The sequence below is a fragment of the Syngnathus acus genome, chromosome 11 (assembly GCF_901709675.1).
Source record: "Syngnathus acus chromosome 11, fSynAcu1.2, whole genome shotgun sequence".
Taxonomy (NCBI): Eukaryota; Metazoa; Chordata; class Actinopteri; order Syngnathiformes; family Syngnathidae; genus Syngnathus; species Syngnathus acus.
The window spans coordinates 3859585-3883125 of record NC_051096.1 but is presented as its reverse complement, the minus strand read 5'-3'; the positions used below and the strand labels follow the sequence as shown (position 1 = coordinate 3883125).

The 23541-nt window shown below is 43.2% G+C and overlaps 6 protein-coding genes across 10 annotated transcripts; 3 read left to right on the top strand and 3 right to left on the bottom strand.

Annotated features, from left to right (window-relative positions):
• Window positions 1-513: 513 nt before the first annotated feature.
• s100v2 (S100 calcium binding protein V2) lies at window positions 514-3971 on the bottom strand. The gene is made up of 3 exons (XM_037263317.1): window positions 3787-3971; window positions 2253-2384; window positions 514-901 (listed from the first exon to the last, which is right to left on the bottom strand). Exons 1-3 carry the CDS (start codon window positions 3793-3795, stop codon window positions 731-733), a joined length of 312 nt encoding a protein of 103 aa, XP_037119212.1. The 5' UTR covers window positions 3796-3971; the 3' UTR covers window positions 514-730.
• Window positions 3823-13142, bottom strand: thap7 (THAP domain containing 7). 2 transcript variants are annotated; one of them, XM_037263308.1, is made up of 6 exons: window positions 13036-13142; window positions 6779-6858; window positions 6529-6666; window positions 6267-6368; window positions 4874-5829; window positions 3823-3957 (listed from the first exon to the last, which is right to left on the bottom strand). In XM_037263308.1, exons 2-5 carry the CDS (start codon window positions 6856-6858, stop codon window positions 4893-4895), a joined length of 1257 nt encoding a protein of 418 aa, XP_037119203.1. In that variant the 5' UTR covers window positions 13036-13142; the 3' UTR covers window positions 3823-3957; window positions 4874-4892. The 2 variants fall into 2 exon arrangements, with proteins under 2 accessions (XP_037119203.1, XP_037119202.1); XM_037263307.1 differs by lacking the exon at window positions 13036-13142 and adding an exon at window positions 7348-7427.
• Window positions 7856-12114, top strand: LOC119129916 (protein TMEPAI-like). Its single transcript, XM_037263309.1, has 4 exons — window positions 7856-8259; window positions 10651-10808; window positions 10886-10936; window positions 11082-12114. The coding sequence occupies exons 1-4, from the start codon at window positions 8082-8084 to the stop codon at window positions 11505-11507; spliced, it is 813 nt and encodes a 270-aa protein (XP_037119204.1). The 5' UTR covers window positions 7856-8081; the 3' UTR covers window positions 11508-12114.
• ssr2 (signal sequence receptor, beta) lies at window positions 12496-14726 on the top strand. Of its 2 annotated transcripts, none has more exons than XM_037263315.1 (6): window positions 12496-12583; window positions 13063-13223; window positions 13378-13476; window positions 13706-13814; window positions 13891-13968; window positions 14032-14726. In XM_037263315.1, the coding sequence occupies exons 1-6, from the start codon at window positions 12533-12535 to the stop codon at window positions 14140-14142; spliced, it is 609 nt and encodes a 202-aa protein (XP_037119210.1). In that variant the 5' UTR covers window positions 12496-12532; the 3' UTR covers window positions 14143-14726. The 2 variants fall into 2 exon arrangements, with proteins under 2 accessions (XP_037119210.1, XP_037119211.1); XM_037263316.1 differs by having other exon boundaries at window positions 12541-12599.
• Window positions 14727-15174: 448 nt separating this feature from the next.
• si:dkey-240h12.4 (death-associated protein kinase 2) lies at window positions 15175-20292 on the top strand. Of its 3 annotated transcripts, XM_037264723.1 has the most exons (13): window positions 15215-15440; window positions 15943-16001; window positions 17061-17220; window positions 17355-17576; window positions 17760-17898; window positions 17975-18104; window positions 18647-18695; window positions 18810-18836; window positions 18927-19079; window positions 19262-19313; window positions 19388-19477; window positions 19561-19641; window positions 19763-20292. In XM_037264723.1, the coding sequence occupies exons 3-13, from the start codon at window positions 17159-17161 to the stop codon at window positions 19841-19843; spliced, it is 1086 nt and encodes a 361-aa protein (XP_037120618.1). In that variant the 5' UTR covers window positions 15215-15440; window positions 15943-16001; window positions 17061-17158; the 3' UTR covers window positions 19844-20292. The 3 variants fall into 3 exon arrangements, with proteins under 3 accessions (XP_037120619.1, XP_037120617.1, XP_037120618.1); XM_037264724.1 differs by lacking the exon at window positions 15943-16001 and having other exon boundaries at window positions 15175-15440; window positions 19262-19307; XM_037264722.1 differs by lacking the exon at window positions 15943-16001 and having other exon boundaries at window positions 15175-15440.
• Window positions 20293-20381: 89 nt separating this feature from the next.
• Window positions 20382-22995, bottom strand: tpm3 (tropomyosin 3). The gene is made up of 10 exons (XM_037264728.1): window positions 22751-22995; window positions 22546-22671; window positions 21909-22042; window positions 21538-21655; window positions 21397-21467; window positions 21205-21280; window positions 21063-21125; window positions 20919-20988; window positions 20659-20737; window positions 20382-20583 (listed from the first exon to the last, which is right to left on the bottom strand). Exons 1-10 carry the CDS (start codon window positions 22862-22864, stop codon window positions 20580-20582), a joined length of 855 nt encoding a protein of 284 aa, XP_037120623.1. The 5' UTR covers window positions 22865-22995; the 3' UTR covers window positions 20382-20579.
• Window positions 22996-23541: the final 546 nt, after the last annotated feature.

The following is a 23541-nucleotide window of genomic DNA, read 5'->3' as shown; positions in this document are numbered from 1 at the left end:
GCTGGCGTAGGTTGGAGGACCTCATTTTGAGTTTGTTGCCACTGCCTGTTAAAGCCATCATGTCTACCTATTTTATTGTCACTGTTTTATACAAGCATAGAAAACATGAGAACAATTTTAATTCTAGAGCACTGCGACAACATACCTCGAGATTAATTGTGCACAAGGAGTGAATTTATTCAAACATTATTTCACAAACTGGTTCTACTCAACGCTGATCTCACCCAACTGCCAATAAAATACATTTAATAAGTAAACATAACCTTTTTGGACTATACATGAGAAGGAAAAAAAAAACATGAATGTGAGTTAATGATTAGAGCAGGTATGACCTTTTGTACCCTTTAAATTGGATGGATATGACAAGATATATTCATTTCTGTTATACTTTGATTAAGAGCACCAGCAATCCCACTTTGCTGATTGAAGGTTAGTTTGTTAACTAAATAAAACTAACAAGGAAAATGCAAAAGCTTTTTTCTGTGAATTGGTTTGGTAAGAGAGAAAACTAGCCTGCTTTGATTCTCGATTTTATTACACAACATATGATGGAAATGTTAAAACCTGTCATATAGAGATGATCGCGTATAAAAATGGAATGCCTTGCACATGGGCCATCTTCTTATATTTTGCCCCGAACCTGATGATGGTGGTTGTGCGTTCTACATTTCAGGGGGCATTAGAGGGTGGAACCTGGTTGCTGTTTTTGGTGCTGATTTGTTGAGGGTCTTCACAGGAGGGCGCAGCTGCACGAGGTGCCCTTGTTGCCGCCGAGGGCGCCAAGCTGTGAGGTGGCTAGATTCTGGATTAAATTCCAGAAATGGGAGAAGGAGATGCCCTCACCGTCACCCACGCCCATCTTCCGCATGACCTCACCCAGGCCCTGTTCTGACATAAAGGCCTGCGGAAACACATGGAAGGAACTCAAATGAGGTTTTTATCTCTACTTGTGATGCAATTTATTTACCAACACACCACGCAAACGTCGTGACTTCACAGCACGTACTACATAAAGTTTAAAGAGGCGGGACAATGGGAAAAATGTGTGTGTGTGTGTGCTCACTTCAAAACAGCAGTTTGACAGTTTGTCGTTAATTCGTCTTTCAACGTGTAAACTTTGCCTGCCTTTTGCTAGCTTAATGCTAACACACAATGTGAAATGCCATGGACAGATAATGTAATAAAAGCATCATGTTTTTCATCCAAAATTTCAAAACTATTCATCTTTACATTAACAGAAAGCTTTTATGTAGCACTTTTTCTTAATAATTAAAATAAACTATCCATAACTACTTGATGGATTAATTGTAGCAAGTTGAAACATTTCAAAGTGGTTCTTGTAAAGTACACCAAAAAAATGTACTACCTCTGCAACTTAACACAGCAAAGCACAGCCCCGAACACGCCCGTCTCCAGTTCTCACCTCTACTTTTGTGTCCGAAGAGTAAATACACCTTGAGGCTTTAACAGTTACACAAAGTATGTACGGCTACATTGGAGCCGTGCTCCTTCTTCTGCTGGCAACGGCCAACGGTTAACTGGAGGAATTCAAAGCATGCACTGAAAGATCACGGGGGCTGTCGGAAGACTGACGCGAACCATTAAAACACACAACCCGGCCCCGCTAGCTTAAAAACAGAATCAAATTGTGGGGAAATTGACTGTTTGATTTGAAATGCTCTTTCCCCCTTTAAAATGAATGAATCGAATTGTGCCTCATGATTTCATGTTACACGTCCAATTGAAATTGTGATGCCTTGGCTACATACAAGCTGCTTTTGTCTGAAAATGAAATAGTAAGCGGCACTTCACAATCATCTTTAATCCATTTTTCTGCTTAGACTGTCAAATGGGTCAATCTGATCCACAACAAGCAAAACACAATGAGTACCCTTGCTGCTGCTGCAAAAAAAAAAAGACCAGCTTCCATATGAGAGACGCTTAAAGGTATCAATCATGGTGTTTACACACCAGAACGTCGTGGAAAAGACGCTTGGACAATGTGATTTGCTCCCAAGGCTGCGAGTGTGGTTGGCCACGGGTTCCGCTTTCCACCCCCACAACCCCCACCCCGCCTCCGCATGCATCTTTTAGACGTTGCTTAAGTCCGCAGAGGCGCCTACGCCGCACAATCGGACGCACACGTTGTCAGAGCGAGCCTCCTTCCTTGCTCGGCTGTGTGTGAGAAACATGAAGCCACGCCCAAACTACTATAAATCTGTGTGGGGGGGGGGGGTGCTCGCCAGTCTTACCTTGCCCATGGTGGGCAGCTGAGAGGATAAAAGCCCCTTGAATTCGTCCATTTTTAGCGTGGGGCCGTTGTCGGCCGAGGCCGAGTGGAACTGGGTGACCAGCGTGTTGATGGCGCCCTCCAAGTCCGAGTACTAAACGGGTATCAGACAAGATATGTTAACCCACCCGAGTATCACAATATTCGAAACTTTATTCCTCTGACAATTTGTAATATAATACACTGATTGTTTGGAAGTTCCATTTGGCATCTAGAGGGCCTATCTGGTTTTTGTTCCAAGGTCCATAAATTAAATTACGATGAGTATTTTGGGCTTCTTTGACCACAGTTTCTCTGCAGTTTTACTTGTTTTTTTATTACTTTTTTTTTTTTTTTTAGAACTGCAAGCGAGCCACATGAATATCAAGTCACATGACACAAACTCAAGTTAGTGTTCTTTTGAAAGAAAAAAAAAAATGCAACAACTAGCTATTCCATGCATGCAGGCAGGCAGCTTTGTCTCTTTCGGTTTCTCACACACACACTCTGAAGAAAAAAAAAAAAAAACACCACACCCTTGTTCTTTTAAGAATGACAAGCTGCTGCAAGTCGTTCACCTCTACACTCGATGTCATCGTTCTCGGCTACTTTTTTAAAGTATATTTTAGAAACTTTAAAGCGGAACCGTTATTTTATGTGTACTACACACATTAAATTATTATTGTCAATTGTCTGTCATGATCCTATTTGTATTCTCATGGTTACCATACAGCAGGATGATATTTATGTGTTAGAAATTTAAATAATGTAGAGTGGAGGCCTTTTACTTTTCAGAACATTTTATGAATGGCCTTTTTTTTTTTTACACACTTATTGCTTCCATCACCTCAGATGGGGATGAGTAATGAAAATAACATGGCAGCCTCGATACAGGCTCCATTGAAATTTGAAATTATATTACTAAATTAAATTATTAAACACACACACACAAACACGCACACACAAACACACACAAACGCTTATGAAATTCAACTTTACATGTTGTATGGCCCTTATAGAATTTCAAATGGCCCCAGATGAGCGATTTCGGCGATCAAGTGGATCCGATCCTGCCTTTTAGGTTGACTTCACTTAAAAAAAAACGTCATCTTGTTTTAATTAAACAAGTTAATAACGCGCGTGCGCCGTCCGACTTTTGGAAAAACTTCTTCATACATTTAGGGAGGGGCCGCTTGCAAGCGTCGCCGCACCAAGAAGTTTCGCCTCGTACTGCTTTGCGCGCAACTTCAACTGTGTGATTCATGACACGAAAGCAAGCTAGAAAGTTATTCGGATGTCAAGAAAACAATTTTAAAACCGCTTTTTTTTTGGTCGGCTAGTTTTGACGCGCGTCCACGCCTGACCGCTTCAGACGAGACGCGCGCCGCCCACAAGTTTTTTAAAAACGCAACATGCACGCGTCAATTGACTGTTAACAAGACACAAAACACGCATTTGTGACTAAAAGTGAGTGTTTGCTTGGAAATCTACGCGATTTGGTTGCGTCGGTTTCCTACCTGAGGCATGTCGACTGTTGGTTCGAATGTTGCAACTTTTTCTGGTCCTGCGTGTCTATCCACTCCTCTGACTGTGTGTGTCAGCGTGTGTCACTGTGTGTGTGTGTGTGTGTGGATCTGCGTTGTTGTCAGCAGCTGGCAGCCGTCCCGGATCCTCCCTCCTTCCCCTCTCTGCAAAAGACAAGAGGAGAGAGGGGGGGGGAAGCAGGAAGAAGGAGCTGTAAAAAGGGAAGTAAATGCGCCATAATGTGACATCATGACACTGTGTTGCTATTGTGATTGTGTGTGTGTGTTTTGTTCAAAATCTGTCATGTTCCTCAACCCTACGTCTGGAAAGTTTTAGTTAAGACAGTCCTGTTGCTGTTTTACAAGTTCCAGTTTGTGATTTTTAACATGCATTTTTGATTTGCATTAAAGTGGAAGCATGATGGTTGAGCAGTTTTGAAATCATAGTATTAAAAAAAAAAAAAGGAGGGGAAGAGGAGGACAAGGAAACAGGCACAACCGCATTCCTTCGATCTAGTTTTATGAGCGAAGTCCGTCACTGGAGAGTGCCTAAGTGTGTGTGAGTGAGAGGGGCCGCTCCACATTTTGGTTTAAATTAACCAAAGGAATTTATTCTTTTTAAAAAAAACAGAAGGAATTTTAGCAGCAGATGTTGAGGATTTATTCAAAGATGATGTCCTTGAGGGGGTGTTAAGGGTGTGTCTTGTTAAATATGTGTTGAAAAAAGGTGGGGGTCATCCAAAACAAGCCCCCGCCCACACGAAGCCACTGAAATATGGGAAGAAGGGGTCGCCCGCCACACCCAATCGGAGAATCGTCTCGGTATGTTGAACTAATGTCATGCAATGGAATGTATTGGGTAAGAAAAAAAAAACACACACAATGTAAGGGAGTGCAAACACACAAATGTCCATACACTTCCAATCACCAGTAAACACAGGTAGTGTTGATATAAGATTATTTGGGGTGTGGCTGTTAAAAATGCAACCTGTGCCGAGAAAGAGCTTTAAGGCTATTTACTCTTAAATGCAACATGTGCTTCCAGTGAGCTGAATGCAGGTTTGAAAAAAAAATTAAATACCGTGATGATCGATCACTTGTCAGTTGGCAAACTCGTTGCTGAGTTGCAGGTGGAAGCCTTCCAGGTGTTCTTTTAGTTTCTCCTTCACGTCGTCACTCAGATCTTCCAGTGAAGTGTTGCTGACTGGATGCAGCTGGCTTCCCCTCCCAGTTGGACCGCTCACAATCTCCGAGTCCGGTTCGCACAGTGGGACAGCTTGGCCAGCGACATCCTCGATGGTCAGATAGTTCTGCAGCAGGTTTTTGCCGGAGATGGGGACCAGCACGAACTGAGCCTCGGCATCGCCTTGAATCCACATGGATTGTTGCAGGTCTTGATTTTTACTCTTGCCTTTGAACTCACTTTGACAGTCGGGCAAGCGTTGTGCAGCTTGGTATGAAAGTTGGAAACTTTGAGAATTAGTTTCGTTCGAGTTAAGTTGCTTTAAGTCTTTGTCAGGACTCTTCACCGGGTCTGCATCTTTTTCAGTTTCCAATGTTCTGGAACCTCTCCCGCAGTAACAGCAGTACTTGTCTGTGACGCTTCCGTCACTGCTCATGGGGTCATCTCTGGTCACTGGCATCCTCTGCTGTTTGTCACGCAGCCTCAGCAGAGACGCTCGCACCCGGTTTTCCCGGCGCCGGGCGGCGTGTAGCTGCCGCAGGGTCTTCTCTAGGTAGTCCACGGCCTTGTCGTAGCGCCTCCGCCATAGCAGTGGGCAGAGCTGGGCATAGCTGTGCTCCTTGGGCAGGTAGAAGCCCGGGCGCGGGGGGAGGCGCCGCATGTAGCGCGACGGCGAGACAGGCCGGGGTGGTGATGCAGCCGGAGGTGGCGAGAGCCGCCCTCCATCTTCTGCTGCTTCTTGAGAAGTTCCGGGTTGCTCTTCGTCGTTCTCGGCTTCGATGGCCGGCTGGACCGTGGCGTCATCGGGAGTTTGACACTTGGCAGTGCTCTGCTCGCCTGAAACTGGTCCATATCTTCACAGTTTAACAGACCAAGCGATAGAAGCAAATCAGCATGACTGGTTGGAACGGCAATCGTTGTACAGCGCGGCTTACACTCTTTGTGATACGGGTGGTGAACTCGGCAGATTAGCTAAAAGTTGAAAATGCTAATGCATTAAAAAAAAACAGGCATATATTCTTTGTCATCTGTGAAAAATTAATAATACTGCTGCTCACTGAGCAGCTGTGGCCATCTTGTGTGTATTTGCATGTATGTATTATACTGCACCCTGGTGGGCAAAGCCCAAAGCTGAACAATAAATACATGAAATTATGATGCACGTTCTATTTAATTGTCGTTACTATATGTTTTTATGAAATACAATACACTAGACACTAATTTGAGACTCTACTATATTTGTACAAAGCCAATCGAGATAATTTTCCATAACATGGATATAACATCTCACCTGTCTTCTTGTTTCAGGACCTTCCCCACCCACTTTGATTTGCTCACAGATGGGGTATCAAAGACTGTGGGGAACGCATCTTCCCTCAGTCTCCTCATGCCACTGCATGCACAAAATGGTAATTATCTCAGTTTAAGAGTTAAGTGCTGAGCCCATTTGAACTTTGTTGCTAACCAAAACATCAGGACATAAAACTAATTAAAAAAATACTTTTATTAGCCGTAACCAGGGAGTGATGTATTTGGTTTTGATGTGAACTGACCTGCAACTGGCCATCTCAAAGCTCTCCAGCGTGAAGTGCTTTGAGCAAAAGTAGACAAAATTGGTCTGAGGGTCCCAGGAGTCAGAACGGTGGGAGTTGCTGATCCAGAGGTCCCGACGAGAGGCTTCTTTGGGCAACCTGTGCCATCAAATATTTGGAATTGACTTTGACATAAACAGTCAATTTTTAGCTCAGCTATGCAAGAATGGGGGAAAAACATGTTTCAATGTAGACAATGCTTTATTATTACTTGTGGAATGTGATGCCAGCATTACGAGTCTCACGGTTGTCACGGGATTTGCAGCCGCCAGCAGAACAGTGTCTGGGCATCTGAAAGATGGCAATACATTTTTTTATATCATGGCCAAAACGACAGCATTGAAGTTTATTTTTATCATAGACATATCACAAAACGGGAAACACTGCAATGTGTGAATTGGAATAATTAAAAAAGAATTCCAGTCCAGAAAAATCTCCTTTAAGTCACGCATGCGTAGTGCTTATTTGGTTGCCATATGCTAAGTGCTAACAGAGCCTCCATCTTACCGCATCTCAGTGCTCGTGCATGTTGCAAAAATAATCGAAAAGTCGTGCAATGACATTTTTAAACCCGTGGGATGTCTCACATTGTTGCTAACTGCAGCGAGCTAACGTTTAAATTTAGCCAAGTGCCAAATAATTTGCATGCCAGAGCGGAACGAGCCATCTCGGTAATTAGCCATAAACGCGACAAAACAGCAAATACGCCCGTTTATGCCTCCCGGCTTTGAAAAATATTTACATTCGACGGTTTGGTCGTTTATAACAAAAGTATACTACCATGCACAGAAGAGTTGACCTCAGGAAGATGGCTGCTGTGTCCGCCTTGCACCTTTTTCCGGTTTTATGACGTCACTTTTTGTACGCTCGGTTTAACTATGAACACAACTTTAACGACTAGACATTAGCGTAAAATATTGGCGTACGTAATAAAAACACATGGGTGTATTTTTCAAAATACTATAGTAAATTATGACTGAAACACGTAAAGAGTATTCTAAAAAAATTAAAATAAAAAAGACGATCAGGTTTTAATGGACAAAAAAATGCGTTGTTGAGTTATCGAAATGGGTGTTTGTTTGATTTTTAAATAATATCACAAGCAATGACATTCTTATTAAAGACTGGAGAGTTGACAACCTTCATCCTTGTGAACCTAATTTTGTAGGCATCGCATGCATGTATGCAAACGAGCTCTTGTCTGCAGGTCACGGTCAGAGATGGGGGAGTTTCTTTTTTTTGTGTGTGTGTTTGTTTTAATGCAGAGGCTGTCTGGACTCTGGAGGATATGTGTCTGGCCAGCCCTCCCCTTCATTGTCCCCCATCCAGTCCTCCCCCACGAAGTTGGGGTGTGGGTGAGCTGTAAATCACAACGCTTCGCAGCAGTCAGACGCGGATGCAAAGCACCGGACTGCACATCATTTCTTTCTTCCCCATCCTATGGCGAGGTTGCTGGAAGTCCAAATGAGGATCCGAGCTCCTCTGGGGGGCACGGTCATGTAGCCAGGGGCTGCATGCGGAGGCTCCGGGCTGCCTGCAACGGCGCGGGCTCCTCCTCGCTGCCCCGACTTCCCCGGCGTCCCGGTGGCTGTCTCATGCGAAACCCAGCGGCCCATTTGCGAAGCTCGAGCCCCACACAGTCCAATGATTATTGCTCTTGCACCAGACCCCAGCCACAGGGCATGGATATATGTAAGTCATCTACCACGCTTCGCCTCTAAATATTGTGCATTTTTTTGACTGTGTTTCAATGCTTATGTGTCTGAATGTAAATGATGGGGTGAGATGTCTGCAGGTGTATTCCACAACTCTTGCAGCACTTATTCCATTGCATGATGACAAATTTTGTGATTTTTTTTTATGCAGTATGCAGTGCAGGGAGAATGCTTGGTACAGGCGTTACAGCGCACTTGCAGCAAATTGTGTATTTTGGTCATTGTTGGCTGCAACATAAGGAAGCCCAGTAACAATATGCAAGAAGAAAATACCTCAGTATTGTAATGGTCAGTAGGAAATGCATTAGTTGAGGGCTAGTCAACATATTTATATTCAGTACGGTATTAAATCTGCACTGTTATGTTGATAATGTCAAAATTGTACATGCAGCTCATGTGCAGGTGTGCCTCATGAAGTGACTGGTGAAGCTTGTGCTTCCTGCTCCTGTATGGAAATGCATGACACCGCAAGCTTTGGTAGTTTTTGAAAACAGTTCTGTCTTTTTTTTTTTTTCTTCCGTGTGTAACATTTTAAGTGACACATGGCCCCCATGGCTGTTTGCATTCTTAGAACACACTTAACTCCCCAAATTACATGTAAAAAAAAAAAAAACACCACAAATTAACACTAGGCAATGACAACACAAAAGGCATAAATTATAAACACATGCACATTTACATTTATGTCAACATACAGTGCTGAGAGCAAGTACCGGTATTCTCTTTTTTTTTTTTAAGTGTTAAAGATTCTGTTTCTAGAAGAGATTGGAAGCCCGAGTAGTTTGACTTTGTTAGTTTGTTTGCATTCTCGATGGATCAAACCGAAGCAGCAGTGTGATGAGTTGTATTAACAATCCTGCATTTATTCACTAAACAATGCAGATTTTGTTGAGCGTTAACAATCTGCTGACTGTTGCCTCAGATGGCCTGCTTTTTCTCAAAGGAAATATGATTTCAAGCATAGCAGAGGCACCGATTTTTGTTGTGACGTGCAGTGGTGGGAACGAGGCCGGACGGGGGTAAGACGAAACAAAAAAAAACCCTGACATCCAGATTGATTTGCGATGCACCAGACTCCTCATTATAGCCGGCTGTCTGTCTGGGGGTCGCTCCTCCCCAAGGCTGGGGGGTAGCTAGGTGGGGGTCAAGGGTGAAAGGTGAAGGTCTGTCAGCCAGGGTCTGTGTCTAACTCTTTGTCTTCTTTCCCTTGCTCTTTGTTTGCATGGCGCATAGCCAACACAAGACATTTTGCTTTTTCCTCTTCCCACGTAGCCAAATTAATAATCAGACATTTCATTTCTATTTTTGATGTGCACGATTTTTATAAGTTGTCATTTCGGGGGCCAATTCTGAGCCAGTTAATTGTACTCTAGTATCTGCTCCTAGACTGCGTTTAAGATCAATACAGGAGTCAAATTGTGATATTTCTATTTTCCATAGGTCTATCTACGTATAACGGCGCTCCTATTTTTTTTTTTATTGGCAATATATGTCTTGAAAATGAAGCTCATCAGCTTGCAAGTGCTGACATTTATTTAAATCAAGGTCAGATAGGCAAGGTCAGGAGAACTGCATCACATTTGCATGCAGCATTTTTGAATATTACATTGGGATTAGAGACATATAGCTAATGAGCCAGATGGCGTCTGATCTGCTGCGCCCTGCCTTCTTTCCTCTTTGACTGGCTCTCCCGTGATTAAACACTGTGCATGTGTGTGTATTGTGTCTAGACGCGTCTGGGTAATAAATGGTCCAATAAATGATCCCCCACAACCCAGACCACATGGCTCATCCAGCTCGTATCCCCCCCCCACCCCTCTCACCGCTACCATCACCCTTCTCCACTCTAGTTTTACAATGCAATCACTCCCTTGTTTGAAATGAAGCAAAATGCATCAATGGATTCCGCGACCGCACACCGTTATTACCACAACAAATATACACCGAGCCATGAGACGGATTGTACAACTTGATCTTGTGAGAATTATATTTATGCGATACATACAGACAAGGGGCTGCTCAAATGGCTGATTCAAATCAAAACCGCAGACTTCCCGTGTGCTTTTGAGCAGGGCTTCTTGAGACTTTTTTGTGCGTCTAGTCATGGTAGGCATGGCTGCCAAATTTCCTGTTGCTAAGGGAAACTGGCGTAGGGGGCTAAATTGATGTACTGTACTAGGACAAAATTTTAAAAATAAGTTTAATTAAATTAAATGATTGAATAATAACTATGTACACGTGAGGTTTGATTTGATCATTTTTATCGGGAAAGCGAAAGCCCAGTTACCATGACGACGCATCACTGTAACCGCCGCCTGTGTTTTCTCACGTCATCTGGCCTCCCTGACAATGCCTCCCGTGTCCACAGCTGAACTGGAGCTGGTTCAGATAATACTTATCCTGCTGGCGATGAGCGTCATGGTGGCCGTCGTCGTGTGCCTTCTCATGCACTACCGCCTCGTCGCCCTATCACTCCTCGGCCGGCTGGGCCACGCGCGGGAAGTCCCGACGGCGGAGGTCCGACGGGTGAGTGGCGAGCCACGAATGCTTTCGCGTCTACTTGGCGGGGAACTTGTAACGAGTCTCTACGTGTTTTTAATCAGGACGCGAGTGGGTGGCCGGATGGTGTGCTGAGTCAACATGGACAAGGCCAGGTGAGTCATGTGTTTTTGCCTTTTCTCTTCTTTCTACAGTAAGCCCTGCCACAAAAACTGAAAACATACAACTATTGGATCAAGCAAGCTTGAATGAGCGCTCATAGTTTCATCTTGTGTTTTTTGGCCTACTTGTGGGTTCCAGAGCCACACCGCACCAGTCTTGGTGCAGCACCACCACCACCTGTGTCGCCTGCAGCCCACCTACCCCTACATGCCGCAGGAGACCGTCAACCTGCCCCCCATGATCTGCTTGCCCAGCGAGGAGGAAAAGGCACCCCGCTACTTTCGGCAACATCCGGAGCTGAAGCGCTCCTGCATTCGGGCGCCGCCTAACCGCAATGTCCTTATAGACAATTATGTGCACAACGCCGGACCACGGGTGGCCAAACAGGAGTCTGGAAGCGGCGGCGAGAGGTCCGAGAGCCCCCCGCCCTCCTACAGTGTGACTATAGAGGACCCCTATTGTAAAAGTACTCCCCCAGGTCCAAAAAGGTTACAGACACATTGGAGCCCCACTGAAAACACGACCTCCACTGAGGCTGTCCCTCATAACTCCTCAGTCACTTGAGAGACGCAACCAAACTTTTCCTTTGTGATATTTAAATGCTATCAAATGTTTTTTATGCGGTGCTAAAAAAAATCTCTTGTGTTTTTGTCTATTTTTGTAAGCTTTTCCATGTCTTTCTGCTCTACATTTGGACTCAGTGCCCTGATAAACGTTAGTCCTAACTCACAGAATGTACTGGGCTTTGTAATGCAAAAAAAAAGCTAGCTGAAGTTGCACAGAGAATGCTTCTGCTTTTTGATGATTTTTCAAGCTGCTAAAGCTTTTTGCTTGCGTCGGAGAGCGTATATGTAGACATTTCTTTTATCACATTATAGACCCAGAGGCAAGTTTCTGTTTTCGTTTCATACTCACGGCGACATTGATGTCACCACCTCAAGCACTTTTGCCTCTGAATCGACAAAACACGGGAAGGAGGACGACGCATCCTCCATATAAGCCATGCACAGCAATATACTCTTGTCGGTGCAATTGACTTGAGTTTAAGCTACAAGTATAGACGCTGAATTTTGAGAGAAAAAAATATCCTTGTCGTTTACATTTTCATGTTATTTAACAAAGATTTTGTATTTATAAGGTGTAGCAGTTTACAATAAAAGGCTGAAAGTGATAAGGACTGTCATTTCTTATTTCTACGGCTGGAGTTATGCAAGTTGGACGATTTATATCTGTTATTTAAAATCTGTCTACATAATCATATTTAGTTAATATCTTCATATCATTTGTTTTAATGACTGCGTTTAAAATCAAAACTATTTCAAGTATGATTATGATCATTTAAATTTATTTAAATATCTTTACAAAAGAAGAAAATAGTATTAAATTGTATTTTTTAAGTGTGATTATGATCATTTAAATTTATTTAAATATCTTTACAACAGAAGAAAATAGTATTAAATTGTATTTTTAACGGAATGGACAGAATACACTACCACCTCCAATACACTAGAAGGCGCTGTGTAATCGACAGCCCACATGCAGCGCCTCCCGGTACACGTCATGCCAACTGGAGTTTTTAATTTCTGCGCATGCGTGTCTGCAGCCTTTCGCTACTCGGGTCTGAAAAGAGGTTACAGAAGGTAACCATCTCTCCTGGTATTTTCTTCCTTTTCTCGTTAAATTGTGCTTTTATCTCGACACTGACACTTTAGAACCAGACATTTGCACATTTGACACCGCTCTTGGTGTAACTTGTTCTTTTTGACGAAAATTATCTTGTGCTGTCTGTTCCACGTAGGCGTCTCTGACAATCTAGTGAATGCTAGCGAGTTGAACGATATGCTTTTCGGTTCATAATGGTAATTGCAGTCCAAAATAACATTGGACCAACCTTATGTGTTTACGATATTGTGGGCTCAATATTTGCTTTTAGCAAACACGATTTTATGCATGTATCAAATTATACATGCTAATATACTACTGCATTTACACATTAGGTTACACGCTAACGGCACTGAACGTTTGACAGCAGCCCTCAGCTTAAGTTGACACAAATGTATGCAAATAGTGCTATGATGAGATTGTCTCTTACCAGTTACTGTAATGTTTTGCTTTCCAGATGATGAAGATGCTGCACATTTTTTTGGTCCTGGCGCTGATCGCCCTGGGCTCTGGAGAAGAGGGCGCCCGTCTGCTAGCGTCCAAGTCCCTGCTCAACCGATACGCCGTGGAGGGCCGAGACCTGACCCTGCAATACAACATTTACAATGTGGGATCTAGGTGGGAACATGTATCTATATGATGCACACAGCAATGGTGTGTAGAGTGAACTAAGGCTGCAGCTATTGACTATTTTTAGAGTAGATTTGTCTACATATTAGCTCATCGATGAATCAGCTTGAATGTCAATTAACTGTGTATGTTTGTGTTCCAGTGCTGCTCTGGAGGTGGAACTGTCGGACGATTCTTTCCCTCCCGAAGATTTTGGAATCGTTTCGGGAATGCTGAACGTGAAATGGGATAGGATTGCGCCGTATCCTTGAAACCCAGTGTCAAGTTTGTTTTGAACGCTCCAGTAAACAAATGTGCGATGACAGCTCACCACTGAGAGAATTGTTATTATTGGAAATGGTTATAGTTCCTCATGGCTTCGGACATAACAGTAACATCCATTTTCTATAGCGCTTCTTCAATATATTCTGTTTTTTTTGCTAGGGTGAGTTTCTTTACATGCTATCAACTTTAACTTGGTGGAATATCAGAGCCAGCAACGTGTCCCACACTGTAGTGCTGCGCCCCCTGAAGGCCGGCTACTTTAACTTCACCTCAGCATCTGTCAGCTACCTGGCTCAGGAGGGCGGACAAGTTGTGGTACAGATTTCACATTTTACTTGAATTGGCTGTAAAGGTTGACAGTCTAGTGACAGATGCTCTGTGCGGTTAATAGGTGGGCTACACCAGCGCCCCCGGCCAGGGAGGCATCTTGGCACAGAGGGAGTTTGACCGCCGCTTTTCCCCACATTATGTAAGCCACACACAAACACAGCTTTCATCTCTACTTGCTTACCTTTTTGTATGTTGTTTCTAGCTGGACTGGGCCGCCTTTGGTGTGATGACCCTCCCCTCCATTGGCATCCCACTGTTGCTCTGGTATTCCAGCAAGAGGAAGTATGACTCACCCAAGCCTAAGAAGAACTGAAGAAAGAAAAAGAAAAAATACACCTTTGTTGTCGTTTGTTTTGTTTAGGGTTTCAGACTGAAGGGGTGGGTTGGTATGTAAGGGGTTAAGTGGGCGCAGGAGGTCTGAGAAGCTTAATGACCCATATTGGGGGTTGAAAGGTGTGCGAGTTATTCAATGTCAAAAAACAGGTTCTTAATGCAGGGATGAGAATGGCAAATGTGAAAAGTAGCCGGGGGTCTGGTATATATATAGCCACCCCCCCTCCCTATATAAACATTTTCTCAACGGATTTACACGATTCACGAAAATGATACTTTCAACGGGAAAAAAACACGGATCTGCGGAAAATTCTCATCCCTGTATTAATGAGAGAACATTTACAGCAGCAGTTATTACTGTAGCTTGAACTCAGTTTTGAAGTTGTTAGACTTCAATATCAATAAAAACAAGGTGTTTTTTTTACTAAACCTGGATGAAAACAGGTTCTTAACGAGAGAACATTTACAGCGGCAGTTATTACTGTTTGTAACTGTAGATTGAACTTGGTTTTGAAGTTGTTAGACTTCATTATCAATAAAAACAAGGTGTTTTTTTTTACTAAACATGGATGTGCCTGGTTTCATTTGTGTACTCTATTCTATCGACCTTTATTCTAAATACAATAAACACATGACACCCAATTACTCATCTAAATTGAAAGTGGTTTTAACCACAAAATCAACTTGAAACAGTTATAGTTTAACACTAACTTTATTTTATTCATTACATTATGCTCCGTAGTTATTGTCAGGGCTTTACAGAGTATATTAAGACTAACAGTTTTAAATAAATTGCACTACACCATAAGATTGATTTAAAAGATTTTAAACACCAGTTTCAATTAGCCCATGAAATAGGTGCCTTATTATTGTTATTTTAATCCAGATATTGGGCAAAATTTATGTTTTTGTTGTGCTATGACATTAAAACAATATACTGTATAAATTTATGAAGTTAACATTGAAGTAGTTCCGGTTTTATTGTGAAAGCGCGCGTCGTTCATTCATGCACTCCTGACAATAAAAACAAATGAGGCGTTATTGCGAAATCAGAAGGAAACGCCAGCGAGGCATCAAAATTCCCTTATTGGGAGGCGCCATGAACGCACCCTTGTCGTTCGGAACCGAAAAGACCCGTCTGCTGTGAAGCTAATTCGGACAGAACGTCGTGACGTGCAAGTGCTTTCCGCATTCCCAGCCTACGTCATCACCGTCGTGAGTTTGACACTGCGAGCATTCACACGGGAACCCAACCGAGAGCAACACATCTTGCACCGGGTGAGTAAGCTCCCTTCGGCCCGCATACCTTCACTCGATGCTCTTTGCCACTGTATTTTATATGATCAATAGTCTTACTAAAAGTCAAGTGTTCTTATTTGTATAGCGCCCATATCCTCGACATGTCACAACAGGTTGACATGTACGAGATGGACATGTTGAGACACTACATCCAAGTATTTGACTATTTTTACTTTTAAACTGTTTAAGAACGTAGTGTCAGGTTACATTATTTAGCTGATATGTCACAATGGCTGCCTGAACATTAGACAGACTTTTCCTCATATTTTTAGGTCAGTTGATGCCAAATAGAGCCTTATTGAGATATTATTGACTAAAATATGATTAATATTGAAATTGCAGGTGGGGATGAAATCATTCAAATCTTAGTTATTGGTCTATGAGCCTTTTTTTGTGTGTCCTGTCATGATTAACGTGCAGCTAATTACATGTTAATAGCTGAGATTATTGTGGTGGGCAATTTGTTTTCCTAACTTTGCAGGTGCACTTTCAAATTCCAAATTTTTTGGCTTTTCGTGCATGCTGAGAATCTTGAAACTGGCGAGTATGACTCATTATTGTGTTATCAGCACAAAACTCCATCAAATAAGATTTAACAGTGCGCTAAGAATGAGTTGGAAGGACAGCCTGCTCATTATAGTTTGACAGCTTCACTGCGGGGGTGCCACATGCCAACGCAGGAGGCCGTCAAATAGGCGGCATTTTGCAGCTCTATGCCATGCTAGCGTGAAAACACGAGTTAAGAACATTTAGAGACATCACAGTTTCATTATTGTTTCTTGTAATTTCAGTTGCTTAGCCGGAATTACATGATTGCAGCTTGTCGTAGCACAGTGTGAAACAATTCCCAGCTTTCTGGAATGTCTTGTAACCAAAGAGAGGAAAAAAAGGTTGATGCAATAAAACAATTGCAAGTTATTAACAACGCATCAGAGGAATTGAATGCACGGCATGCTTTCTAATGACTGCAGAACATGCACGTCATTCCCTTGAGACTGGCCACTCCTTCATTTACTGGATTTCAACCGAACATGTCAGATAGAAACAGAAACGGAAGTTGGAGGCTCATGGTCAACACAAATGAAGCTAAGGTCATTGAAAGCAACTCCACGAATGCTCCATGTTGTCATTCCAAGTTAAATAAACATCCTTTTTTTTTTTGGGAGGGGTGCTGTGCAAATACATGTAATACAGCTAATACATCAACTACAGCTCATGGTTGAACTGTAGCTCCATGCTGTAAACTGGGAAGTCAGATAGAAAGTGGAAGTTGAACACAACTTGCAAAACTGATGTCCTCAGACTTCATGTTGTGCTGTGACCACCGAGTCAAGGGAGGGGGACAACAAATCCAGCATCAAGAAGCGTTTTTTATTCATTTAATTTATTTATATTCTGGATTGCAAGTAAATTCTAATCTCAGTCAATAAACAACCCTACTTTTTGCCTTACTTTTTTTTTTTTTTTAGCTTTTCTGTTTAAAAACAATGAATGTGAAAATTCATGGGTGACAATAAAAAAGGATTTGGGCATTTAGCAATGCTATGGATTTTGTTGAATTGAACTCGGGAAAATTATTGAGTGTTGATTTTTGTTTAGGTCCCAACGCTGTGGATGATCATGCGCCACTTGTGGTTTAATCTAAATTAACCAGCCGCGGAGGAAGAAGAGGAAACAGCCCTTGAAAGTGAATCAACATGGCCGTGTTCAAGCCTGAGAATGTGGAGGACTTCTACGAGATCGAGGAAGTACTGGGGAGGTCAGGATGAGGACACTAATTCAATATTAAATTTCACGAATCTAAACGGAAGGGGCCCTTGAATGTTGCCTTGTGGGATTTCTTCAATATTTTTTCCTACCTCAAGCTTCTGTAACTTCTTTCTTTCTACACAGCGGCCATTTCGGTGAAGTCCGCCGGGTCCGCGAGTTGGCCACAGGCACGTACTGGGCAGGCAAGTTTGTGAAGCTGCGCAAAACCACGTGTAGCCTTCTGGGCCTGGAACGAAGATGCGTGGAGCAGGAAGTGGAGGTCCTACGGTCCCTGCAGCACCCCAACATTATCACCTTAAAGGATGTCTTTGATAGTCGCTCGGAGGTGGTGCTCATCTTGGAAATGTGAGTTGAGCAGATGTTTAGAACAGCACACATGAGCTGGGCCAAAATTTCTCCGATAGATTATACACTTACCTAAAATGTTCCAGATGAGAACCTGCTAAGTTCCATATTGAAAGGTTTGTATACATGTCCTGTTTAACAAATCTTTGTGTATCTGACTCACCCTTCATGGACAAATTCCAGTGTGAGCGGCGGTGAGCTGTTTGACTTCATCGCCGAGAAGGAGATGGTGACAGAGGACGAGGCCATCGAGTTCATGAAGCAGATCCTGGACGGGCTGGCCTTCATGCACAGCAAGAACATCGGCCATTTTGACCTTAAGGTACAACATTTGTGACGTGCATGGACAACAAGCTGCATGCATAATCGTACACTGACCTCATTTTATCTCCATTCAGCCAGAAAACATCATGCTGTCGGATAAAGAATCGCCGCATCCCGACATCAAACTCATTGATTTTGGCCTCGCGCACCATTTTGTCCCCGGGGAGGAGTACAAGAGCACCAGTGGCACCCCTCAGTACATCGGTCAGCCTTGGTCGTTTAATTGTATTCAGTCCACCTTTATGTTGGAAAATAATAATTGCATTAACAGCTATACAAACACCCATTTATATATTTTTTTAAAGCTCTGTGCAAAATGGTCACCCCCAATGTCAGAGCTGACTTGTAAATTTCACTAACTCCAGCCTGGCTTTGTTTAATCCACTTTTAATGGTGTCACTCTAATTGGATTACTAGCTTGCTCCTTAAGGGAGGAACATGCGACACACTAGAGCTTGACATTTTTAAAATCAACAAGGCTTGGAAAGTGTGTAGATTTTGGATACAATTTTGAAAATGAAATTTCATTTTAAGTCAATCTCCCCATCTGCAAAATGAATGCATTGACTTTAGGCCAATGGAACAGTCAGTGATTCTTTCTCACCACAAGAGGGAGCCCAAGTACCAAACTTGCAGGCACAGCTACAGTGATATTATTTATGACACATTTCACTTCTTTTTGATGACAATAACTTTTAGGTTCTGGTTGAAGGTAGTGTTAACGCATTTTGTCCCATCTTGTCCAGCCCCGGAGGTGATCAACAGCGAACCCCTGGGCACGGCGGCCGATATGTGGTGATTATGCCGCGCACTTCCTGTCCTTGCCCATTGTGTGTCCTACACGTTGCGATTATTCAAGCACTTTTCCTCACCTTGACACGTTTATCGTATTCTTTCTGCCCCCTTCAGGAGCATCGGCGTCATTACGTACATACTGTAAGTTGGAGAGCATATGGCGCAGCGTGCGACATCAACCAACAGACTGACTTGTGGTTTCACAGTCGTGTCTCTACGCCGTGTCCACAGCTTGAGCGGCATGTCACCCTTCCAGGGCCACACGGATGAAGACACGCTGAGGAACGTCCTGGCTGTGAACTACGAGTTTGACACGCATTGCTTCAGCACCACCAGCTGCACAGCCAAAGATTTCATTCAAAAACTCCTGGTCAAAAATACCAGGTAGGGATTCATTTTTATAGCAGCATATTTATTGGAGATATATCAAATTTAAACTTGTTAAATAAATATTAATTTTTTGCTTCACCTTTTCTCCACAAAGCAACTGCTGTATAAATTCCGTATACTGTATATTTTTTACGTTAGATGTATTTTCCTTTACACAAAGTAAATGTGTGTTGCAGTGACAGAATGACGGCCGAGGAGTGTCTCCTTCACCCGTGGATCAAGGTTAGAGTATGTCTTCTTGTATTCTTCTCTGTCAATTTTTTAAATTCTTTTTAGCACTGACCCATCTGTTTCTGTTGCAGCCCCTGACGCGGCAACAGAAAGCGAAGAGGAGTCGATCATCCATAAACATGAAGAACTTCAAGAAATTCAACGCCAGAAGGAAGTGGAAGGTGCATAATCTACACTTTTTTTTTTTTTTGCACACGTGTTGGTTGTATTGTAATTTATATAGCGGTGCTTTCGGTGTCCTCAGATGTCCTACAACATGGTTTGGATCTGCAACCGTCTGGTCCGCTTAAAACTGTTGTGTAAAGGCACATCTGACGTACCCGAGGTAAAATATCAATACACTGAGCAGTTACGTGATGAGAAACATTTTACTCAACTGCATCATGATTTACTACTAAGCTGTGGTAACAGTTATTCCCTCTATTTTTCCCCCCAATGTCCGACAGAGACAGTGTGAAAGTGACACGGAAGACACAGAGAGCAAACCTGCATCGTTGCTACGAAGACGACTCAGTAGCAATTCATAGAATCAGCCACAAGAGGGCAGCGGTGAACCTAAGGAGAGACTTTTTACTTGGCAATCTGCTCCATTCTCAATGTGGATGTAGCATAAGATCAAGAAATGTTGTATGGAAAGGCATTTGAGCATTTCATTTCATATCCATGAGGCACATTAACTATGCATGCAAATACAACGGCCAAATGCTTGAAATGTCATCCTGTCATGGGAAATGTGAGTGGAAAAAACAGCAGCATGAAAACTTTGTTTTTCCCTGCATTTTATGCCCTCCAAAAGCTCAATGTTGACTTTCCATTTCAAAAACATTCCTACCTCAACCTTAATCCCCCATAAGAAAGAATTAATTGTTTAAATAACTGTACAGGCTATGCTTGGTCATGTTTTAGCTTTTATCCACGTTGTGTTATCTCCTTCATGAAATTAGAAAATAATACAACTCACCAAACAACTTGCTTATTTTGGGCTGGTCTAGATCATTGAAGGAAATCCGCTCCATCCCCAGATATTTTTGTCCACTTTGAAATATGAAAAAGGCTGAAAAGCAAGACCTTCCTCGAATTTTTAATAGCGTTACAAAGACTTACAAAGAAAAGATTTGACAGGGACCGAAATGAAAGTTTTGGGTTGGATTTTGCAAAACAGTGAGGATAAAGCGGTACAGAAAATGGATGAAGGTTCTGAAAGTGCGAGAAACGTTGTGGAAGAGGAAGAAGAGGTGGAGGGGAGTAAGGCTTCCTGGGTGTTTAGCTAGAAAACACAAAAAATATATTTTTTTTTAAAAAGTCTCCAACAACTTCAGATAAAAAGTCTTGCGTGTCTTACATGGAGGTCATGTCATTGAGCGCGTGGTCCAGTTCCTCGCTGATGGCTTTGTACTTGAGTTTCTGCGCGTATAGCTCGTCTGGGGAAAGGCAACACAACAATTAGCGGTGAGGAAGGTAAAAGCTTAATTTGTCTTTATATACAGGTGAAGTTTTAAATAATATTCGAAAATGTCATCCAAGTAAAAAAATGTTGAACCTCTGTACAATAAAACTAAGTAAAACAACCCACACGTTGAAGACTGCTTGATGTTTTCTTACCTTCCAGATCATCAATAGTCTTCTCCAGCTTGGCCACAGACCTCTCAGCAAACTCCGCTCTGGTCTCAGCCTAATCACCACAAAACATTTCATATTAATATTTTCATCTCTTGAAGTGATTCAAAATATTTGAGCCTTTCTCACCTCTTTCAGTTTATCTGTCAGGATCTTGATCTCCTCCTCGTATTTGTCCTCCTTCTGGGAGTACTATGTGGAGAAATTCACTCAGATGAAAACATGCACACAATATCTCGCCGTCTTGTATTTGGGAGTCATGTTGCCTTACCTTCTCCGCCTGAGCCTCCAGAGACTTCAGGTTGTTGGTGACGTTCTTCAGTTCCTCCTCCAGCTCGGCACATTTACTGCAGCATGCGTTTATGTTGGAACAGAAATGGACTGTGTAAGAATAGTAGTCAAATGTTCTGTGGCAACAAGGAAACAGGTTTAAAAAAAACCAAACGTGTAGCGAGAAACTTACGCCTCAGCCAGCTCGGCTCTCTCCTCTGTACGCTCCAGCTCGCCTTCCACGATCACCAGCTTACGAGCCACCTGCACCACCACGACATTCCCAGAGTAAACGGGCATACCTACCTGCAGGAAGTGCGGAGGTCCGACTCACCTCCTCGTACTTGCGGTCCGAATCCTCTGCAATGTGCTTGGCCTCCTTCAGCTGGATTTCCTGCAGCTCCATTTTCTCCTCATCCTTCAAGGCCCTGTTCTCAATCACCTTCATGCCTCTGCGCAGGCAAATAAGGAATCATAAAAATCCTTTGTCGCCATCTGGTGGAACCCTGGTGTTTTTTATGAGTTGATGGTGTTTAGTAATCATTCATGCAATTGAGTATAAATGCCAAAATTATTGTGCAATGTCCCTAAAGGTGGTGTTAGCTAGTATACAGTTCTTTACGTAACATGGCTTGAATATTTAGATATTTACACATCCAATTTTTTTTCTCTTTTGCTTTGAGCATCCTCCATTTCAACGATTACCTTTCGCTCTCATCGGCCGCCTTTTCGGCCTCCTCCAGCTTCTGCAGAGCGGTGGCCAGCCTCTCCTGAGCTCGGTCCAACTCTTCCTCCACAAGCTGGATGCGCCTGTTCAGGGAGGCCACCTCTGCCTCGGCCTGTGCACACAAATTGTACAGGCTGAGTCGCACAAACTGGTGTGATAAAGTGGGACCACACCAGGTAACAATAAAATTCCATATGAACGATGTAAATTATCTTCATGATTGTAAAAAAAAGAATACATCAAATTAAATGCAAGCAAGACATTTTCCAGAAATAAAATGTCTTGGCCGCTATCAGGTAGCGCTCAAACAGGCTTGCACCTAAAAAGGAGCGGGGCCATTGTTAAGCTACGAGTCGAGGTTTAGCAGGCTGACATCATGGCCCAAGCGGGAGCCCTGAATCCCCTCGACAGCTGTGGGTGCGTGTGCTAGGGGAGGGGGGCGGGGGTCTCCATCCAGAGCATGAGGAGAATGGAATGCACAGTGTGGCTTGATGAGGCTTGATTTACACTGGCAGCTTTGATCAAGCAATATGAGCATTTTAAAAAAGTGCTGGTGCTTTTATTGGGTGACAAACTACTGAGTGTGTGTGTGCGTTTTTTTATTTTGTCACTCACGTCGGCAGCCTTCTTGTCGGCCACCTCCAGCTTCTCCTGAGCATCCTTGAGCGCCTCAGAGTATTTGTCCAGCTCGTCCTCCGTCCCCTTCAGCTTCTTCTGCATCTGCAGGAGCTCGTCCTCATGCTGCAGCGATAAAAAACAGTCGGCCATTGTTGTAGTTATTGTTGCCCAACATTTCAGAGGCAGAGAATTAGTGGCCCACCTGTTTGCTTCTGTCCTCCGCCGCTTTCTTGTCGGCTTCCGCTTGCTCGGCCTGGTCCAGAGCGTTCTCCTTGTCCAGCTTGAGCATCAGCATCTTCTTCTTGATGGCCTCCATTTTGGCTTACTATTGTTATTCTTTTCTTTAGCAGAGAGGACAATGAGATGAGAAGAACGGACAGAAGGACGGGATGACGGATGCCCAAGTCTGGCAACGGGGATGAGACACCAAACTCTGACCAAGATGGAGGGCGGACTTTTATACGGGGGGCCGAGGAGGGGGACGCCCCCACTTTGGGATCATCCCTGTGGACGCACCCTCCATTTGGACACACCCTGACTTGCAGCATCCTGCGCTTCTCCTTTCACTTTGTTTTTTATTTTTAAATATGATTCCAGCATTTTGTTATTAATTTTAAAATGTAATTTTTCTTTTACCTTCACATATTTTGTCTTGCACTGCCACTTGCTGCCGACTGAAAATGACATCACAGTACCATCAGGAGCTCACCTGTTACCTGGGTTTGGTCATGTGACTTTTGCAAGCTTAGCCTCAACCCATTATCTGAGTCGTCGTCTTGTTCTGGTCGAAATAAGAAAAGGTTACTGTGTGTGTGTGTGTGTGCCGTGAGTAATGCTACTAGTTTAGCATGTTGACTCACAGCTGTTGACGCCGTCAAGTGAGCACAAGTCTGTTCTAATCTGGTGTGACACTGTGAGTTTGCACTGCGACATACTGTAATGCCACAGCCCCGCCGCTTGCTCTCTGACTCAACGTCAACGACAGCATGTCCC